The sequence below is a fragment of the Scyliorhinus torazame genome, chromosome 6 (genome assembly GCF_047496885.1).
Source record: "Scyliorhinus torazame isolate Kashiwa2021f chromosome 6, sScyTor2.1, whole genome shotgun sequence".
Lineage (NCBI taxonomy): Eukaryota > Metazoa > Chordata > Chondrichthyes > Carcharhiniformes > Scyliorhinidae > Scyliorhinus > Scyliorhinus torazame.
In genome coordinates, this window is record NC_092712.1 from 214,115,412 (window position 1) to 214,135,481 (window position 20,070).

General features: G+C 46.0%; 1 protein-coding gene and 1 long non-coding RNA gene across 2 annotated transcripts in view; both read right to left on the minus strand.

Moving 5' to 3' along the window:
• chn2 (chimerin 2) overlaps positions 1-1,633 on the minus strand; it is a 401,316-nt gene extending 399,683 nt beyond the window's left edge. The window contains 1 exon segment of the mRNA XM_072509387.1: positions 1,008-1,633. Within this exon segment, the coding sequence (XP_072365488.1) occupies positions 1,008-1,053 (46 nt within the window). The 5' untranslated portion in view covers positions 1,054-1,633.
• Positions 1,634-4,488: 2,855 nt separating this feature from the next.
• Positions 4,489-20,070, minus strand: part of LOC140425262 (uncharacterized) — a 49,940-nt gene continuing 34,358 nt past the window's right edge. Inside the window, exons 3-4 of the long non-coding RNA XR_011947802.1 lie at positions 9,605-9,712; positions 4,489-5,564 (exon numbers count right to left, since the gene is read on the minus strand). This is a non-coding gene — a long non-coding RNA (uncharacterized lncRNA). The remainder of the gene's footprint in view (positions 5,565-9,604; positions 9,713-20,070) is intronic.

Here is a 20,070-nt window from a genome sequence, read left to right on the forward strand (position 1 = left end):
ACCTCACTCAAATTTCACCATCTTAATTAAAATCAGCTCAACTACTCTCTGCTTCAACTATTTTTGCACATTTTAAAAATTCAGCAGCCTCGAACATCAAAAGATTTTTTTAAATAGGTTTATCGTGTTGCAATTTATTGTTATAACAGTTTCAACAGTTTGTAACATTTTCAGCTACTAATAAATTTTCTAAATTTCCATTTTATTTGCACACCATTTCTCAGATGCGAAATGGAGACAAAGCATCTTAAGTGGTACTTAGCATTTATCAGCAAAGGAAGAACCTCAATCATAATCATGAGCTATTAATTCACCCATACCTACATGTAATTTCAATCACATTGCATTGATAAATCAATTTAAAATGTGACTGTATTACTCAATTAACACATTATGGCTTTAAGAAAGCAAAATATTTAGAATCTTTTAAAATGTCTCAATTGTCAGAACATTTTTCTTAAAAGGGTCTAATGCTATAGAAATGAGTTGTAAATCATTATGAAATAAAAATCAGGTTGCGCATTTGATATTCACTTGATTGTAGTAAGAGATTTAATGAAGAATTGCATCTGTGTACACCATGCCAGAATGATCATTGAAATAACCATTTCTTGTTGCTGCACTATTAAAGACATATAAATAAAATTGCTATGAGTCATAATTGTAGCTACAGCAAGGGTAGTTATATTTTATTGAAAGGGAGATTTAGACATAAGAATGCAGCAACTTATCAGTGACTTTTAACATATATGATCCAAACAAAGTAAACTAGGTCAAAAAGCTGATATTGCTAAAGATTTATCTCAAATGAGATATTTTTTATTATGATAGCTGAAGAACATTCCAGGCAATTGCATGTTGCCATGGATTAGATCTTTAAACAAAAATGTCAGACAACACGCTCACCTAGCAGCACAGCCAATGCGTTTCTAAAGCATTCAATTACGTCAGCTGCTTGAACATGCTTTTCATATCTTAACCTGTCGTTTTGCTCTTCGCTCCCTTACCTGACGAAACCGATGAGCCAGATAAACTCGAGTTACTTGATGCCATCCTGGATATCCTCTTTAATTTTCATAGAATTTAATGCTGACAGGTCGGCAGCCAGATTCTGCGTGTTGTGGCGGTATTACCCATTTCAAACCACTTCCTGAAGTGTCAAATGCGAAGTGCGTTGCCCGGACGCGTTTTTCTTCAAACTCCCCCTCTTGGGGCAGACCCTGCTGTGCAAGTCGTGGACGGACGCTGCGATACAACGTCTCCAGCCGAGAGAGGCTGCGATGGATACAACGTTTCCAACTCAATGCTCGGTATCGGAAAGCAGGGAGCGCTGTAATTACCGTGTCAGAGCTGCTCGCCTGTTTCAACGCTGATTAAAAACTGTGACAAGGCGCTCCATACCCAGCACAGGCTATGAGAACCACTCTAGCAAATAAAAAGGACGGGGGCACAGCAAAAGGAGCCGAGCCACTTCTCACAGATATAAGGTTTTTTTTTTAAATGCGATCGCCTACGCCATTTCCAACACAGTTGCACAGTATTGTGGCCACACGTTACCATGTGCAAAAGGCAAAGCAGAGAAACATTGTCGCCTGCCCGACCGGAGGCTGCAGACGGCGGAGTCGGCTGGACATTCTGCCCGCCCGCCGCGCCTCCTGGGAGATGTAGTTCCCCTGGTCCTGGCGGCTGATTGGCGGTTGAGGGAGGGAGCGCAGCGGCGGACTACAACTCCCGTCACAGCCTGCCATCCCCCAGCTCAGCTCTTGCAGTTGCTCGGAGCTGATTGGAGCTATTTTCTTTCCTCGAGTTTATTTGTTGTGCGTGCAGTAAATCCCTGCAAAGTAATTTCTTAAGTCATTTCATGCCTTTCCTACTATCTTCCGCGTGCATTTCAGCCAATGTTCGGCGTGACTCCTTCAACATGTAAAAAATATATATCAATTGAACTCATCTCCGCTTCTGAGACGGTGGGTTTGCTCCCCATTCCACAACGGGAAGGCTTTTAAGGCATCTTTGGCAAGGAAACGCAACATCATATTTTTATTTAGATCAAACCAAACTAAAAATCAACATGCAGAACGTCTGTTTAGTCAATGCGGTCTGCGCATAATGTTAAGTCAATGAACTTAAGCAATCGTTGGCAATAAGAGATTCCAGTGTACGCAAAACTAATTTTGAAGTTTGAAGGAAGTACTGGTTGAGGTATCAGATTCCCAAGACTGCTACAGAATGTTGACTTGGTTCGAACTTTCATAACCAGACTTATCAACGTGGAATGAAATAGATCTTGTTTACTTCCACTGCTTGAACAACTGGAGTGACTTACTGTACAGGCAGCATGCAAAGGTTTGAATTCATGCTTGGTGAACAGCAGTTGCTGACAGGATGAACAGCAAGCAAATCGCACAAGTGCATAAATTAATTGAAATAGTTCTGATCATAACATGGGACACTCAGCAAATGGTATTGTAATAGTTGGCAGTGGCTGTGCCCCCTTTACATTACGGAATCATGGTGGGCACTGGCACTAAATATGTAAACACTTGTTGAGATAGTGCCCTTCGGGGGCTGCAATGTCACATCTCATCGTTTCCTCATATGATGAGCATCTACTTTCAGTGTGATGAAAGAAGCTATGCAAGGCAGCTTGCTTCATGCTATCCACCATGATTAACTAGATATCCAAGTCCAGTGATATGTTCCATGCCTATTCATAATCAATCAGTCTACTTCTCAATTGTTCATCTAAAAGTTTAGTACTTATCACTAACCATGAATAATTTATTGGTTGTATCATCTGAATGTCTAGAATAGATGGCTGGCCACCTGTGTATCATCCCAGTTAGTTAATGAGACTAAGGTGGGTATTTTCACTGAATTCACTATCCTGAGAAGGACAAGTGCAGATCACAAATCCAAACCAGATGTTGGGGGAACCTTGTTATGCTTCTGCGAAGCAACAGGTTATGGTTACAGTCACAGGGAGACATGAAAGAGAAAATGGGACATCTTGTGAAGACCCGTCTGGCAGACCACATATGCTGGTCACACTCCCTGATGGACCACTGTTTGGTGAGAAGGCAGACTGAATGATCTCAATCAGAGATGACAAACCTCTCTCAATATGGGTATCCAAGATCTCCAAATCAGCTGTGTTTGCTTTCTCTTAAGAAACATGCATTGCTAGGGTGGCCTGTGGACTAACTGGACAGGCAGCATGCAAAGGTTTGGTGGTCATCACTGTTGCCTCACGGCACCAAGGACCAGGGTCTGATCCCGGCTCCGAATCTCTGTCCATGTGGAGTTTGCACATTCTCCCCGTGTCTGCGTTGGTCTCACCCTCACAACCCCAAAAGGATGTGCAGGGTAGGTGAATTGGCCGCCCAGTGGTCAACGGAGCAGATAGTGGAGTTCCTGAATGCAAAATTCAGTCAGCAGAGGAAGGAGGCCCTGAAGACCTGGCCAAAGTGGTGGAACCAATTAAATCTGGGATTGAGATAGTCAAACAGTGGCTGGAGTCCAGGGCTGGGCGATCCAGAAAGTGGAGGAGGCAGAGGGGAGCACGAGAGCAGCAGCTGGCCTCATTGGAGACCGAAGTAGGAGTGATGTGGGAGTCCCAGAAGAGGCTGAAGGAGAAGGTGGAAGATCTAGAGAATTGCTCCAGAAGACAAAATCTGAGGATAATGGAGATGCCCAAAAGCATCAAGGGTGCAGAGGCCATCACGTATGTGGCCAAAATGATGGAGCAGTTGAATGGGTGATGGCCTTTGACCGGCCCCTGGAGATTGACCGAGCGCACAGGGCGCTGATCAGGAGGCCGCAAGTGGGCAAGCCACCAAGGATGATGGTGGCACGGTTACACCTCATTCTGGATAAGGAGAAGATCCTTCGGTGGGCAAGGCAGACAAGGAAGTGCATCTGGGAAGGGAACAAGCTGCGGATGTATCAGGACTTGGGTGCAGAACTGGCAAAGAGGAGGGCCGTGTTGAACCGGATCATGGCTGCCCTCTTCAAGAAGGGGGTGAGTTCGGGATCTGTACCTAATTCCCTCTGACTTTTCAGAAGCGTGAGTACCATTTTGGCAGCCCAGAGGAGGCAATGGAGTTCATGAGGGACAATGGACCAGCAGGAGAGGGAGGACATTGAATTTTGCAGGAGTTTGTGTGAGTGTTCTGTTGTCTGTTCTCTGAAAATGTTTTCCCTTTGAAGTGTTTCTTTTGTTTTAATGGTGGGGTTTTTGGAGGGCATGAAAATTAGTTGTGTGGTAAATAACGAGGAGGAAAGCCTTAGATTTCAGGACAATATTGACGGGCTGGTCAGATGGGCAGAACAGTGGCAAATGGAACTTAACCCTTAAAAGTATCTTCAGAGGACTAACAATGCAAGGAACTACACAATCATAGTAGGATGCTAGGAAGTACAGAGGGCCTTGTTGACAATATTGAATTCTTTACCCGTCAGTCTGGCCTCAATAAAACTCGAGATGGATTTGTAGGTATAGTATTATTTATTTTAACCAACTTGTAAGGCTGACTCGCTCCATAGAGATCCAGAACACACATGCTGTCTCCTGGAATCCTTGAACCAAGTGAGGTCGGAGACAAAGAAATCTCTGCAAATACATTCAAATGGCATCAAGTTTCACATACAAGATTCCCATAGGTCATCCTATACACCTCCTGACCTGGCCATATATCCTGATTGGCTCACTTCGCATTCCTTAACCCTGGGCCTCTTGTTACCCAGCATCCTTTTCCCCATCCTCCTTGCCATGCTTTCTGAATTCCTTTGTCCATTGTGAACTCACTACTATCTACATTACTGTAACTAATATTTGAACTAACTATTTTATATCACATTCGTTTGTTCAATTCCTCATTCCCTCCTTCTTTCATTTCATGATAACCTATCTGTCCAACCCGTAGCTACGGCCCCTCATCTAAGAAGATTTGTCGCTGAATTTCCAATTCCTGTTGCAGCACCCCGTCATCCGCTGCACCCTCGTGGATCTTAACAGCCAAGTTTCTAGGGGCGTCTATCTGTTCCAGTGCACCCTGCATTTTACCCAGGTTTCCCTCAGTCCTAAATGAATTAAGTATATCTCCTGATAACCTACGTTCTAGTTGTACTCCCCTTCTCACACGCTCCGTCCTCTCTCTAGTCCCCCTCTCTCACAACCTCTTCCTACCCTCTCCGCACGGTCTGACTTTACCTTCATGGCACCAATCTTAACACATCCAAAATCAAATTTACATGTTCTCCAAAAACAAGGCAATGTCCATGCAATGTTCCCTTCCCATTGCCGGGACCGGTGCAATTGCTTCATGAATCCTGCATTGTCCGTTAACCTGATGACCTTCCATGAGTCGTTACCATGTCCTCCTTATATGGGGACGTCACCTCTGCATAAGTGAGATGTCCTTGTAGTTTGGTTGGGGTTACAGATGTAGATGATATTTCCCTTTTCCATTTCCGTCGCCGATGTCACTCCAAGCGAGGCGAGGCCGAAGATTACACAGGCGGTGCGTAGCCACCCCATCATGCTCCACACCTGTAAAACAGCGCTGGGGAAGGGACGCAAGTTAATCTGTCCAATAAAATGAGGCTCGTTATCAGAACTTAACTGAGCTGTTATGCTGTACCGGAGAATGATTTCCCGCATCAGAACTTTAACCACAGTAGCAGCTTTATTATCATCCACAATGACCAAAACATATTTATAACATTGACACCTTTCCAACTCAATGTAATCCATTTAGAGTGTCTCAAAGGAACCACTGGGCAACGGGGTTTGCCCCATACCACAAGGGATACCTTTGCCGGTGTTATATTGCTGACAAGTCAAACACCGATTACTGATACTCTGGGCCAGCCCCTGCATTTTAGGATGCCACCAAGTGTCCAGCAACAAATCACTAGTCCCCTGAGCCCCACAATGAGTTGCAAAGTGTACACATTCGATGACCCATAAAGCCAGTACCTCAGACATACAAGTCAGATGTGCTGGCGTGGTCCATAAAGAAGAAACAGAATCATATGTACAACCTAACCATTTCCACATTTGTTTATCACTCTCAGGAGCGTCCTCCTGGAACCTTATGACGTCTTGGATGGTTGGCATTGGCTTGTCAGAGGCAGACCTATTTATTGCAGAACGTTTAGTCTGACTTAACATTGGAGGCACCATCACTTGCTGAATTTGCGCGGCTGTCTGCGCTGCACAATCTGCTCGTTCATTACCAACGTCAACTGGGGTCTTACCGTTTGCACGGGCAGCGCATTTAATGACGGAAATCTGAACGGGCATAAGGAGGGCCTGCAGTAGGTCAATAACTAAACCCCAGTGGGATATTCCCATGCCGGCCGAGGTAAGGAATCCCCTATTCTTCCAGAGCTGTGGGTTGACGTATCCCAAAACGTCACGTCCCAGGTGATGCTGAAGTCGAGTATTAATCGATAATAGGTTCCCTCCGCCAATATCTCAATGGTGTGTAAGTGGATGGGAGAAGGGGAGGGAGCGGCGTGGAAGAGATTGGAGATGGCGTCCTGCAAAGGAACCAGCCTACAAGCACTGGCGACGGCGCCGTTGCCGTTCTCCCCGAAGAAATACACCACAAGTCCAGTGGTGGAGGCAACACTGAAAATTTGGAGGCAGTGGAGACGGCATAGGGGAATGACGGTAGCCTCGGTGCGGTCCCCGATAAGAAATAATCATAGGTTTGTCCCGGGGAGAATAGACGGGGGATTTAGAGCTTGGCAGAGAGCTGGGATTGTGCAACTGAGGGATCTGTTCTTAGACGGGACGTTTGCGAGTCTGGGAGCACTGACGGAAAAATATGGGTTGCCCCAAGGGAATGCATTTCGGTACATGCAACTGAGGGCTTTTGCGAGGCAACAGGTGAGGGAATTCCCGCAGCTCCCGAGCAGGAGATTCAGGATAGAGTGATCTCGGGGACATGGGTGGGGGATGGTAGGGTGTCGGATATATACAGGGAAATGAGAGACGAGGGGGAGATCATGGTGGATGAGCTGAAGGGAAAATGGGAAGAAGAGCGGGGGGGAAGAGATTGAAGAGGGGCTGTGGGCAGATGCCCTACGTAGGGTAAACTCTTCATCCTCGTGCGCCAGGCTTAGCCTGATACAATTCAAGGCGCATATTCCGGGCGCATATGACCGGAGCAAGGCTCAGTAAATTTTTCGGGGTAGAGGATAGGTGTGGGAGATGCTCGAGGAGCCCAGCAAACCACACCCACATGTTTTGGTCATGCCCGGCACTGCAGGGGTTCTGGGTGGGGGTGGCGAATGTGCTTTCGAAGGTGGTGGGGGTCCCGGTCGAGCCAAACTGGAGGTTGGCTATATTTGGGGTTGCAGAAGAGCCGGGAGTGCAGGAGGCGAGAGAGGCTGATGTTTTGGCCTTTGCGTCCCTAGTAGCCCGGCGAAGGATATTGCTTATGTGGAAGGAAGCCAAACCCCCGGGCGTGGAGACCTGGATAAACGACATGGCAGGGTTTATAAAACTAGAACGGATAAAGTTTGTACTAAGGGGTTCGGCTCAGGGGTTCACCAGGCGGTGGCAACCGTTCATTAACTACCTCGCAGAACGATAAAGGAAATGGGAAGGCAGTAGCAGCAACCCAGGGGGGAGGGCTCAGGTGGGCCCTCAGGGGTGTTTTTGTATAGATATTTGTACTTGGTTATGTATACTGGATTGTTTGATTTTATTATTTGGGAGAGTTATTATTTTTGCTATGGCAGTTGCCATTTAGTTTATATATTATTTATCTATTTGTTAAAAACGGTCACTGTTATTTATATTGCTTTATTGTTGTAAAAAGGAAAAACCTTTGTATGGTTTTGTTTGGCCGAAAAATTTGAATAAAATATATATTTTTTAAAAAGATAATAGGTTCCCTGTCCGATTGGAGAGTCCTTATGACTAAATTAGCTAGTCAATCTTGTGTTGGGAAAGGGTTTGCTTGGGAGAATCGGTGTACCTCGTCTGCCCTCCCCTTGGTGGGTACCCCCTCCTTTGGGTCGGGTAGTCTCCTTCTGCTGCCCATCTTTTAAAGGGGCATTCCTGATGCCAGTGATCTGTACGGCCACAATTAAAACATGCATTGTTCCCTCTATATCTTCCCCATCCTCTTTCCCCAGTCGACCAATGGCCCCTCAGAGGGGGCGACAGTTGTAAAGCTGTTGGTGCATACGGTGGGCCATAAAGAGGGGCTGAAGGTCCATTTGGGTGGGTTTGATATCCTCCCCCGTGTTGATCCACCCACCCAAGGTCACAATATTGGGGTTCCAGCTGGTAAGCCACTGTATCTGCCGCTGGTTGGGGTCTCAGATCATCCTTTTTCATTACATACTCAGTGTTAATCTTTGTAACTGAGCCTCCTTCCTGACCTACACCCTCCTTCCAATAAAATCTGACTGCCCGGACTATCTGGGAAGGGTCGTTCTCTGTCCAATTCATGTTATTACATTTCACAGCAGTAGCCACGGAAGGTGGTAGGCAATACATTAACATAGCACAATACTGAGGGGAATTCTGAGCATTTTGGTACAGCAAGTCGCCTGACTGCCCACGGTAGATTTCATTAAAACGTTCCAGACATTCCTCTGGCTCCTCAGTCTTTTTAGGTTTGAGGTCTAAGATAGCAGAGATGTTTATGGGCTTTTGAAATGTTGCATTCAACGCATTCAGGATTTGTGCCCATCTATCATCGTCTAAGGCATGGGCTTGCTGAAGTGCGGCCCAGAGGTCCCTAGAATCAGCTTGATAAACTGAGATGGTAGTTCTCAGATAGTCCACGAAAGCAGCAGGAGATTTCTTCCTGTCTGGTATTGCAGCCAGAATAGCCATCGTCTCACTGGGTCTCCATGGGAAATAAACGTCTATCGTGGGCTGGGCTGCTGCTGCTGTTGCAGCATCAGGGTTGGGTATTTTCCTAATCGGCAACTATCTCAGAGTCTCACTAGGGGGTGCTTCAGCGGATTCCTCTGGCTCTTCAAAGACTTCAACGTCCTTCCCACCCGATAGGGGGAGCTCCGGCTCCTCAGAACCATTCCCGTCCTCTTTCTTTGTTCTCATACTTTTCAGTCCTACCACAGCGGTCTTAAGGGATCTAGGTGGTATGCGTAATAGGATCAGGCCTCTCATTGTCCGAGATCGGGTCCTAGAGCTAACTGGGCTTGTGGAACAGAGCTCCCCTTCTCTAACAGACGGTGAAGGTGCAAAAATAGGACCCAAACTATCAACCAAAGAGACTGGAGAGGCTGGCATGATTTGAATCTGGGGAGCAGTGACTGGATATAAATTTTGATTTATAATTGGAAAGAACACCCTACTTAAGTCCACACCTCCACCCTATCACGTTAACCCAGTAACCCAACCTAACCTTTTGGACACTAAGGGGTAATTAAGCATGGCCAATCCACCTACCCTGCACATCTTTGAACAGAAACTCTTATCAACAGCAAAGTGTATTTTGGACGGAGATGAAGAAGTGAATGATTAGATACAAGAACAAGGAGGGCCGGTAAATATGATTGGAACCATTTGCTCATGTGCCCCTGGACGCCCACTGGTTGGAGTCATACTTACCACACAGGAAGATGGTTTTGATTGTTGGAGGCCACCATTTCACCTCAGGGCTTTGCTGAAGGAATTCCACAGGGTCGTGTCCTGGGCCCAAACATCTTCAGCTGCTTCCTTAATTTTTAAAAAGAATATTTTTTTCTCCTTTTTCACATTTTCATTAAATTTACACCCACCAACAAATAATCAACAGTAACAAATACAGTGGCAATCCCCTGGCCAACAATCCCTTTTTCCCACCCACCCGCATACAGCTCCCAACATCTTAATTACAAAACACCAAAGAAAAAGAATCAGAAATCCACCATCAACTCATACATAATCACCAATAACTTATACCTTCCAACCTCACCCAATGTTCACTGTCATCCAATTCTTGAAAATGCATGATTAAACAAAGTCCAGGAGTTGTAGAACCCTTCCATCCTTCCCCTCAACTCGAACTTCACTTTCTCAAACGTTAAGAATTCCAGCAGGTCCCCCTGCCATGCCGAGACACAGTGCGGAGAAGCCCCCCCCCCCCCCCCAGCATTCACATACATCTTCCACCCCCTCAAAGAGTCGGCTCATCCTCATCCTTGTGAGGGGCACCCTATACACCACCTTCAACTGTATCAGCCCCACCCTCGCGCACAAAGTTGAGGCATTCACCCTCCGGATCACCTCACACCACAACCCCTCCTCCATACCCTCCTCCAACTCTTCCTCCCACTTTGCCTTAATCCATCCAACGATACATTATCTTCCCCCAGAATCACCCCATAAATCGTCGACACCGCCCCTTTCTCCATTTCCCCCTGTCGTCAGTACCTCTTCCAACAGTGTGAGGGCCGGCGCCACCGGAAAGTTCTCTGTCTAGAATTCCCTCACACAACCTATGTCTTCCTACCTCTCTCTCCTCTTTTAGAACACTCCTTAAAACCTGCCTCTTTGACATAGCTTTTGATCACCTGTCCCATCTCTTTATGTGGCTCAGAGTCAAATTTTATTTGATAATGCTAATTTAAAGTGCCTTTGGACCTTTTCACAACATTAAGGTGTGATATCATTGCAAGTTATTGTCATTAGCAATCGATTCTTCCAGTTGACCAGTTGGTGTAGTTCATTCTGAGAGAGAGTCCATGTTGTGTATTCATGTTTGTTCCTAATTGGAACAAGGTCACTTTAAGAGTCGATCACGTGACATATTGATGCCATCATCAGTCATTTAAACGGGCAGTCTATCCTAACAACCTATAGAGTAAACACCTTTCCAATGAAGCTCTTGCTTGTTTTGTACCTTTGTGTTCTGCAAGCTTATCCTTGAAGATTACCACACAGAAAATTGGCAACAAGGAGGTCAGCACCACGCTGGCAGTTTTCTGGCAAAGTACATAAAATATAGAAAAATATTGAATTGTGTGCAGACATCGGAAAAGGTTTAAGAAGCAAAAAGCTTCACTACACTAAAACTGGCAACGGAGGGGTGCCAAATATTGGTAGCAGCCATCAAAAGAATCGAAATTTAAACATAGAGAAAACAACATTTTTTTTTTAAGTTTGCCACGGGCTCTGCTTAGAAAGATCTGGAACAGTACAAGGAGCACTGTGCGTAGCAAGCACCCTGCGACAATAATTTAGAGCTGGGGGTGTTCCAAAACTCCAGAAGGAAACAGGCTGAGCTCAGGGGTACCTTGTTTGAAAAACAAAGCGAGGTAGGGGTAAATGTTTCATGGCACATTGTGCTTACGCAAGCCCTTTGCACATGGCCATGGGACCATATAATGAGAAAACCAAGCGGTGGAGCTCATACACTGCAAGATTCAATTAGTTTGTCCAAAATAATAAAATTGTGGCAGCTATTGCAGTCCCAACTTTTCTGAGTACGATGGGGGGAACATAATAATAATCTTTATTTTCACAAGTAGGCTTACATTAACACTAATGACGTTACTGTGAAAAGCCTCTAATCGTCACACTCCGGTGCCTGTTCGGGTACACGGAGGGAGAATTCAGAATATCCAATTCACCTACAAGCACGTCTTTCAGGATTTGTGGGAGGAAATGGAAGGTCCTGGAGGAAACCCACGCAGACACGGGGCGAACGTGCAGACTCCGCACAGACAATGACATTCAATCCCCTCTGAAGTCTGGTGCAGCCAGAAAAACCTGGCTTGAAAACCTATGATGAGATTGTTGAGATATTTCAGATATTTTTAGAGCCACCTAAACTGTTGGTCATTGTCGATAGGTTCAGGTTCCATAAACATAACCAACAAGAAAGTGAATCAATCATACAGTCTGTAACTACTTTGAAGAAATTGGCTGAAATTAGCTGCAACTGGATCCTCGACTTCCTGACCCATAAACCACAATCAGTAAGGATAAACAACAACACCTCCTCCACAATAGTTCCCAAAACCAAGTCCCTGCAAGGCTGCGTACTTAGCCCCCTACTATACTCCCTGTACACACACGACTGCGTGGCAAACTTTGTCTCCCAACTCCAACTACAAGGTTGCTGATGACAAGATCGCAGTGGGTCGGATCTTGAACAACGATGAGTCAGAGTACAGGAGGGAGATAGAGAACCTAGTGGCGTGATATAATGACAACAATTTCTCCCTCAATGTCAGCAAAACTCAGGAGCTGGTCATTTACTTCAGGAAGCAAAGTATCGTACACACCCCTGCCTGCATCAGTGGTGCCAAGGTGGAAATGGTTGACAGGTTCAAATTCCTAGGGGTACACATCACCAAAAATCTGTCCTGGTCCACCCACGCCGACGCTGTGACCAAGAAAGCACAACAGCGCCTATACTTCCTCAGGAAACTAAGGATATTCAGAATGTCCACATTGACTCTTATCAATTTTTACACATGCACCATAGAAAGCACCCTATCTGGCTGCACCACAGCCTGGTATGGCAACTGCTCGGCCCAAGACCGTAAGAAACTACAGAGAGTTGTTAACACAGCTCAGTACATCACACAAACCTGCCTCCCATCCATTGACTCTGCACCTCCCATTGCCTTGGGAAAGTGGGCAGCGTAATCAAAGACCCCCGCCAACCTCACTTCCAACCTCTTCCATCAGGCAAGAGACACAAAAGTTTGAGAACACTCACCAACAGATTCAAAAGAGCTTTTTCCCCGCTGTTACCAGACTCCTGAATGACTCCTGAATGACTCTTATAGACTGAACTGGTCTCTTCACACATCTTCTCTACTGAGTAGTACTACACTCCCTATGCTTCACCCAATGTCTCTGTCTATGTATTTACATTGTGTATCTATCATATGTCCTATGTTTTTCATATATGGCAGGCTCTGTCTGGACTGTACGCAGAACAATACTTTTCACGGTACCTTGGTACATGTGACAAGCCCAAATCCAATCCAATTTGTGAATTTGGATATGCCTTGAACAGGCTGGTGTGTGGGTTAAGAAGTGAAGCTATCAAAGAAAGGCTGTTAACAGAAAGCAACTTAATCCTAAAGAAGGTTTTAGAAGTCACAATCTCCATTGAATTAGCAGCTAAGGAAGTCCAACAATTAAGTTTGAGTACAAGAATCCATATAATTTGAACACAGTAACAGGTTCGAAATTGGCACAGATGTGGAAAGACTGGGCATGCAGCAGCAGACTGCTGGTGCAAAGAAAAATGCAGGAATTGTGGTTAAAAAGGGACACTTTGAACATGCGTGTTGGGGAAAGAAACAACAAGTTCCAAACAAGAACTATAGAAAGCAAAAAAACAGTGCATCAATTGGAAAACCAAATACAGAGAAAAGGATCCACGTGATATAAAAAGGGTGCAAAAAAGGACCAGAGTCACAGACTAATGATGAACTGTCATTGAATGTACTGACCATTGTGAGCACAACAAACAGTTACTGGGTCACTCCTTTACTGGACGGACAACCGGTGCAAATGGAGGCGGACACTGGAGCAGCAGTTTCATTGGTACCAGAAACTGTTTACTGAGCAAAACTACGTTGTATCACCTTAAAACCCTCAAAGATGACACTAACAATTTATACTGGGGATATGGTTCCGTTGAGGGGCCGTATGGGTGTAAATGTGCAACTAAGTGGACAGACCGCAGATTTGACCGTGCATGTTGTGAAAGGTAACTATCCGACCCTAATGGGGGGGAACCTGACTGGAGGGATTCAAGCTAAACTTGGCTGACGTGACTATCATGTCGGAGTCCAAAGCAGATCTACCGAAGATTTTAAATAAACATGCCATTATCTTTAATGGAGAGCTGGGGAACATGAAAGAGATCTCAGTAAAGCTAAAGATTAAGGACAAAAACCAAGCAAAATGCTTAAAGGTTAGGTCAGTGCCGTACACCATCAGGCCCAAGGTCAAGATGGAATTAGAGAAGCTGGCCAAGATGAGGGTCCTCAAACCCATTAATGTAATTGATTGGGCCACGCTGATGGTACCTGTGATGAAGGAAGATGGTTAGGTAGGTGATTTTAAAGTCACTATCAATCCGGCACTATGTGCAGAGTTTATTTACCCTCTGCCTTTAATTGAATACTTTTTTAAAAATGCATATTTTTATTCTCCATTTTCACATTTTTTCCCAAATTTACACCCACCAACAATAAACGATGAGCAGTAACGAATATAATGTCAATCCTCATATCAACAACAACAATCCCATCCTCCTGCCAACCCCCAAACAACTGCCCGTACATTAACACAAACAAATAACAAAATGGAATCAGGAATCACCCATGGTCGCCATTAACACATACAGTCCCCCTCCCCCAAACCTCCCCCCCCCCCTCCCCCCCCCAACTAATGTTCAATGTTATCCAATTCTTGAAAGTGCATAATGAATAATGACCATGAATTGTAGAACCCCTCCATCCTACCACTCAGTTCAAATTTGACCTTCTCAGGAGTCAAGAATTCCAGCAGGTCCCCCACCATGCCAGGGCACAGGGTGGAGAGGTTGATCTCCATCCCAACAGGATCCACCTTCGAGTGATCAAAGAGGCGAAGGCTACAACATCTGCCTCTGCACCCATTTCCAACTCCGGCTGGTCCGACACCCCGAATATGGCCTCCCGAGGACCCGGGTCCAGTTTCACGTGCACCATTTTAGAGATTACCCTGAAAACCTCCTTCCAGTAATCCTCTAGCTTTGGACAGGACCAAAACATATGAACGTGGTTTGCGCACCCAACCCCCCCCCCCCCCAACCCCCCCGCAACGTTCACACACATTTTCTACCCCCTCAAATAGTCAGCTCATCCTCGCCTTTGTGAGGTGTGCTCTGTATACCACCTTCAGCTGTATCAGCCCCAACCTCGTGCACGAGGTGAAGGCATTCACTTGCCGGAGCACCTCACAACAGAACCCCTCCTCCATACCCTCTCCCAACTCTTCCTCCAACTTTGCTTTGATCCCTTCCGGTGGTGCCTTCTCCTCTTCCAAAATAGCTCCGTAAACCGCCGACACTACCCCCTTCTCCAGTCCCCCTGTCATCAGCACCTCCTCCGGCAATGTGGAGGCCGGCTCCACCGGGAAGCTCTGTATCTCCTTCCTGGCAAAATCTCGAACCTGCGTGTATCTAAACATTTCCCCCTGCTCCAGCCCATACTTCGCTCCCAGCTCATTCAATCCTGCAAACCGACCCCGAAGAAACAAATCTTTCACTGTCTTAATAATTGAATACTTATTTGCTGGGTTGGCTCGAGGCCAGCATTTCAGTAAAGTTGACCTTAGTCGAGCTTATCTCAACATAAATGTGGATCCAGATTCACAACAATATTTGGCAATGATTTTTTTTTAAATTTAGTGTACCAAATTCATTTTTTTCCAATTAAGGGGCAATTTAGTGTGGCCAATCCACCGAGATGACACACAAGGGCTATTCAGATATAAAGGACTTCCATTTGGCATCATGTCCACACCTGCGTTGTTCTAATGTACCATGGATCAAATTTAATGCGGACTACAGGGAGTCCAGTGCTACTTAGACAATATCTTAGCTATTGGAACACATGAAGGAGAGCATCTTCAAAAGTTAGATGCTACACTTCAGAGACTAGAAGATTACAGACTACGAGTACGGAAGGATAAATGTGCATTCCCCAAATCTTCTATTGACTACCTGGGGCAAGTCATAGATGCAAAGGGTCTGCACAAATCACCTTCAAAACTAAAAGCCGTAACTGAGGCGGCTGCAGCTAAAAAAGTAAATCAACTTTGAAAGTTTTGCGGCTTATTGAACTAATATGAAAGGGGTTTGTCCCGAATCTAACAACTATTATCAAGCCTTACCCAACTTATTGTGTCAAAACAGGAAATGGAAATGGATGGATCAGTGCGAGAAAGCCTTCGTACAAACTAAAGAAGCACTACTAAAGTCAAGTCCTGACTCACTTGATCCGAAGTTACCCTTGCAATTGGCTTGTGACACATCACCTTCTGGGGAAGGAGCAGTGGTGTCTCACATATTGCCCAATGGTGAAGAGAAGCCAAAAGTGTTTCCATCAAGATCCTTGAACAAAGCAGAAATGAACTATGCACAGATAGGGAGGGAAGCTCGAGGCATCATTTTCAGAACAAAACAGTATTACTAATGCCTACATGGAAGAAAAGTTATTTTCCTAACAGATCATCAACCACTGACAATGATATTTCAGGAGCTGGATGCAGGGATGGGCACTGCTGCCAGCACATACATACAAGATAAAATGTCATCAGTCAAATCTCCATGAGAACACTGATGGACTCTCTAGATTACATTTAACTAACAAGTTGTCAATGAATAGTTTGAGTGTTTATATTTTCTACTTCAAAGAAGTCGATCATGCTCCTGTAACTGTAGGACAAGATGTATACCAAAAATAATCCATACTGTCAGAAGTTATGAACATGGTACTTAGTGGAAAGACCACAGGAGCAAACCCAGAGTTGAAGCCAATGTTACCCGAAGACTCGAACTATCCCTACAGGCTGTTTGTCTCCTCTGGGGAATGAGGGTCACCATTTCACCATTATTAAAGAAATGTGCCCTAAACTAACTTCATGAAGGTCATTGTGAGATAGTAAGGAAGAACGAGATAACCAGAATCTATTTTGGTGACCAGGGCTCAACCGCAAAATCGAGGAGAAGGCGGACATGTGTTTTGGCTTGTGTAAAGATTCAAAAGCTGCTGCCACTAGCGCCATTACACCCATGGGAAGGGCCAAAAGAAAGAGTTCATACAGATTATGCTGGACCATTTGAAGGACAAATGTTTTTCATTGTTCTAGTCACGTACTCAAAATGGCCTGAAGTCGCAATTATGAAGGCTACGTCCTCAAAGAGAACGATAGAATGACTGTCTGGGTGAGAATTTTGCAAGATTGAACAATTTTTTAGCGACAATGGGCCACAGTTCATTTTGCAAGACTTCACAAATTATCTAAAGGAGAACGGAATCCAACACATCTGTTCTGCTCCTTATCATCCTGCCACAAATTGGCTGGTTGAAAGATTTGTTCAGACAATGAAGCAGTCATTGAAAGTAACTCGTGAGTAAGGATCATTGTCTAATCAAATAAGCCAAATCCTGATGATATTCAAGAATACAACATTTTCAACAACCCAAAGTTCTCATGCATTACTCATCATAGAACCTCAGTTACGCACAGCATCGGATTCACTGAAGCCACCAAAGGCAAGAGAACTTGTTGAGGAAACAGCAAAGTCAGGTTTGCAATGTGAAAACATGGCTAAACGCTGCGTTTTTGAGAAAGGTGAGGAACTATTGGCAAGGAACTGTACCACAAGTGAGAAGTGGACACCTGCCATTGTCTTAGCACAGACAGGACTGGTCTCCTACACCTTTCAAACTCAGAATGGTGCAGTGTGGAGGAGACATGCTGATCAACTTTTAACAACTAGGACTAGTTTGCCAAAGATCGAGTCAACTGAGAGTCCACAACAAACTGTGCCAAATGAAGACTGAAATACTCCTGAGAACCTGACAATACTGGAAACAACTGTGGAAGACAGTACCCCAGTTGGGGACACATCGACACTGAGTCCATGTTGCCTCTGGTTGAGAAAACTATGGATGACGTCCAAACTAAACCAAAAACACCAGAGGTCGCAGTCAACATTAAAAAAACAGATGCGACTTTCGGTGGCGGCTATGAAGGAGTAAGTCGCACATTTGGTGGCTCCCACTCTGGTCGGACTTTTGGACCTTTCCCCCGTTTTTCTACCGGACTTGAATTGTAAAGCGGATGTTAATGGCAATTGTTTACTGTATTCCCACTTCGGTGCATGGAGAGAAGGACTAGAAGTGTTCGTAAGGGCAGAAACAAAAAGATAGAGAAAGCTTGGGCTGTAGCTGCAACAGAAGACAGCATGGCGGAGGTTCAGACCTCTGGCTTGTCGACCCAGCAGTCTATGGAGCAACTGATGCAAGTCATTTAGGAAGGCTTTGCGATGCAGAAACGGGACTGCTTGGACCCAATAAAAGAATCAATTGAGCGGTTGGAGCATAGATTGGACGCCCAGGATCGGGCGATCCAGAAGGTGGAGAAGGCGCTGGCTGAGCAGGAGGAACATCAGACTGCGGTGGAGCTGGAGGTGGGGATTCTGAGGGACCAGCAGAAGAAGCTCCTGGAGAAGGTGGAGGACCTAGAGAATAGGTCCCGCCGGCAGAACCTACGAATCATCGGGCTCCCGGAGGGGCCGAAGGAACGGACGCTGGGGCATACATCGCAGACATGTTTGTGAAGCTGCTGGGGGATAGGGCATTCTCCCGGCCCTTGGAGGTGGATAGGTCTCACAGAGCACTCGCGAGGAAGCCGCGAATGGGAGACCCCCCGAGGGCAATCGTGGTGAGATGCCACAGGTTCTCGGATAAGGAGTGCATTCTACATTTTGCCAAGCAGACACGGAGCTGTAAATGGGACAATAGCATCCTGCGGGTTTACCAGGACCTGAGTGTGGAGGTGGCCAGGAGGAGAGCAGGCTTCAACCAGATCAGGTCTATCCTTTTTAAGAAAAAGGTGAAGTTTGGACTGTTATACCCAGCCCGTCTCTGGGTCACGCATGAGGATCAGCACTTCTGCTTCGAGTCGCCTGAGGACGCGTTGGACTTTGCGAAAAAGAAAGGGCTGGTGATGGATTGAGAACTTTTGAACTTGGCTGCAACGTTCATGTTTTTGTTTTTTGTTTTTGTTTCTCTGTTTTTGTAAAAAGTTTCTCGTTTTGCATTCCATGGAAGATGTTTGTGATGCCGTTTGCATTAATTTGGAACCAGCGGTAGAGCTGAGTGAGTTAAGGTTTTCATTTGCACTGTTGGGGGATGGAGGGGTGCTTGTTTTGATCTTGGTGTTTTTCTGTTGGGCAATTGTGTGGGGATTGTTTGATGTTGGAGTTTGTTTGTATGAGTGGGAGAGAGGGTGGGGAGGGAACAATAGGTGGGAGACTATCTGGCGCCGGGGATGGGGGCCACCAAGCCAGCTGGGCGAGCTAGCTTTCAGAAGCGCAGTGGGAGTTGTGCATATGTTTGGTTTAGTAAAGGGGTTGGGTTACAGGGTGTTGTTACTAGGGGGGGAGGTGGGGGTGAATGTTCTGCTGATGAGGAAGAGACTTGGGCTGAGGGACAGAGAGGAGGTTGGGGGCGGGGGCTGCCTGGGGATGGACTCGGTGGAGGTGGAAGCACGGGCTGAAGGCGGGCCTAAAAAAGGGGATGGCTGATCGGCGGGGGGTGGGGTGGGGAACGAGCCCCCCAACGAGATGATCACCTGGAATGTTCGAGGGTTAAATGGGCCGGTCAAAAGGGCACGTGTGTTTGCGCATCTTAGGGGATTGAAGGCGGACGTGGTAATGTTGCAGGAGACGCATCTTAGAGTAACGGACCAGGTTAGACTGAGGAAAGGCTGGGTCAGTCAGGTCTTTCACTCGGGACTAGATTCAAAGACTAGAGAGGTTGCGATCCTGATCAATAAGTGGGTGGTGTTTGAGGCGGGTAGAATAGTCTCGGACGTGGAAGGTCGGTACATTATGGTCAGTGGGAAGCTAGAGGGGGTGCAGGTGGTATTAGTAAATGTGTATCCGCCAAATTGGGATGATGTGGAGTTTATAAAGAGGATGCTGGGGAAGATATCAGACCTGGACTCGCACAGGTTGGTCATGGGAGGGGACTTCAACACAATTATGGACCCTGGCTTCGACCGATCAAGCTTGAAAACAGGCAGGGTGTCAGCAATGGCAAAGGAACTAAGAGGGTTCATGGAACTGATGGGGGTTTGGATCCATGGAGATTTGGACAGCCGAGGGTGAAGGAGTTCTCCTTCAACTCTCACGTGCATAAAGTGTATTCCCGGATTGATTTCTTTATTTTGAGCAGTGCCTTTTGGCTGGGGTGGTGGACACGGGGTGGTGGACTCGGCGATCACAATCTCAGACCATGCTCCGCACTGGGTTGACCTGCAGGTTAGTAAAGACAGTAACCAGCGCC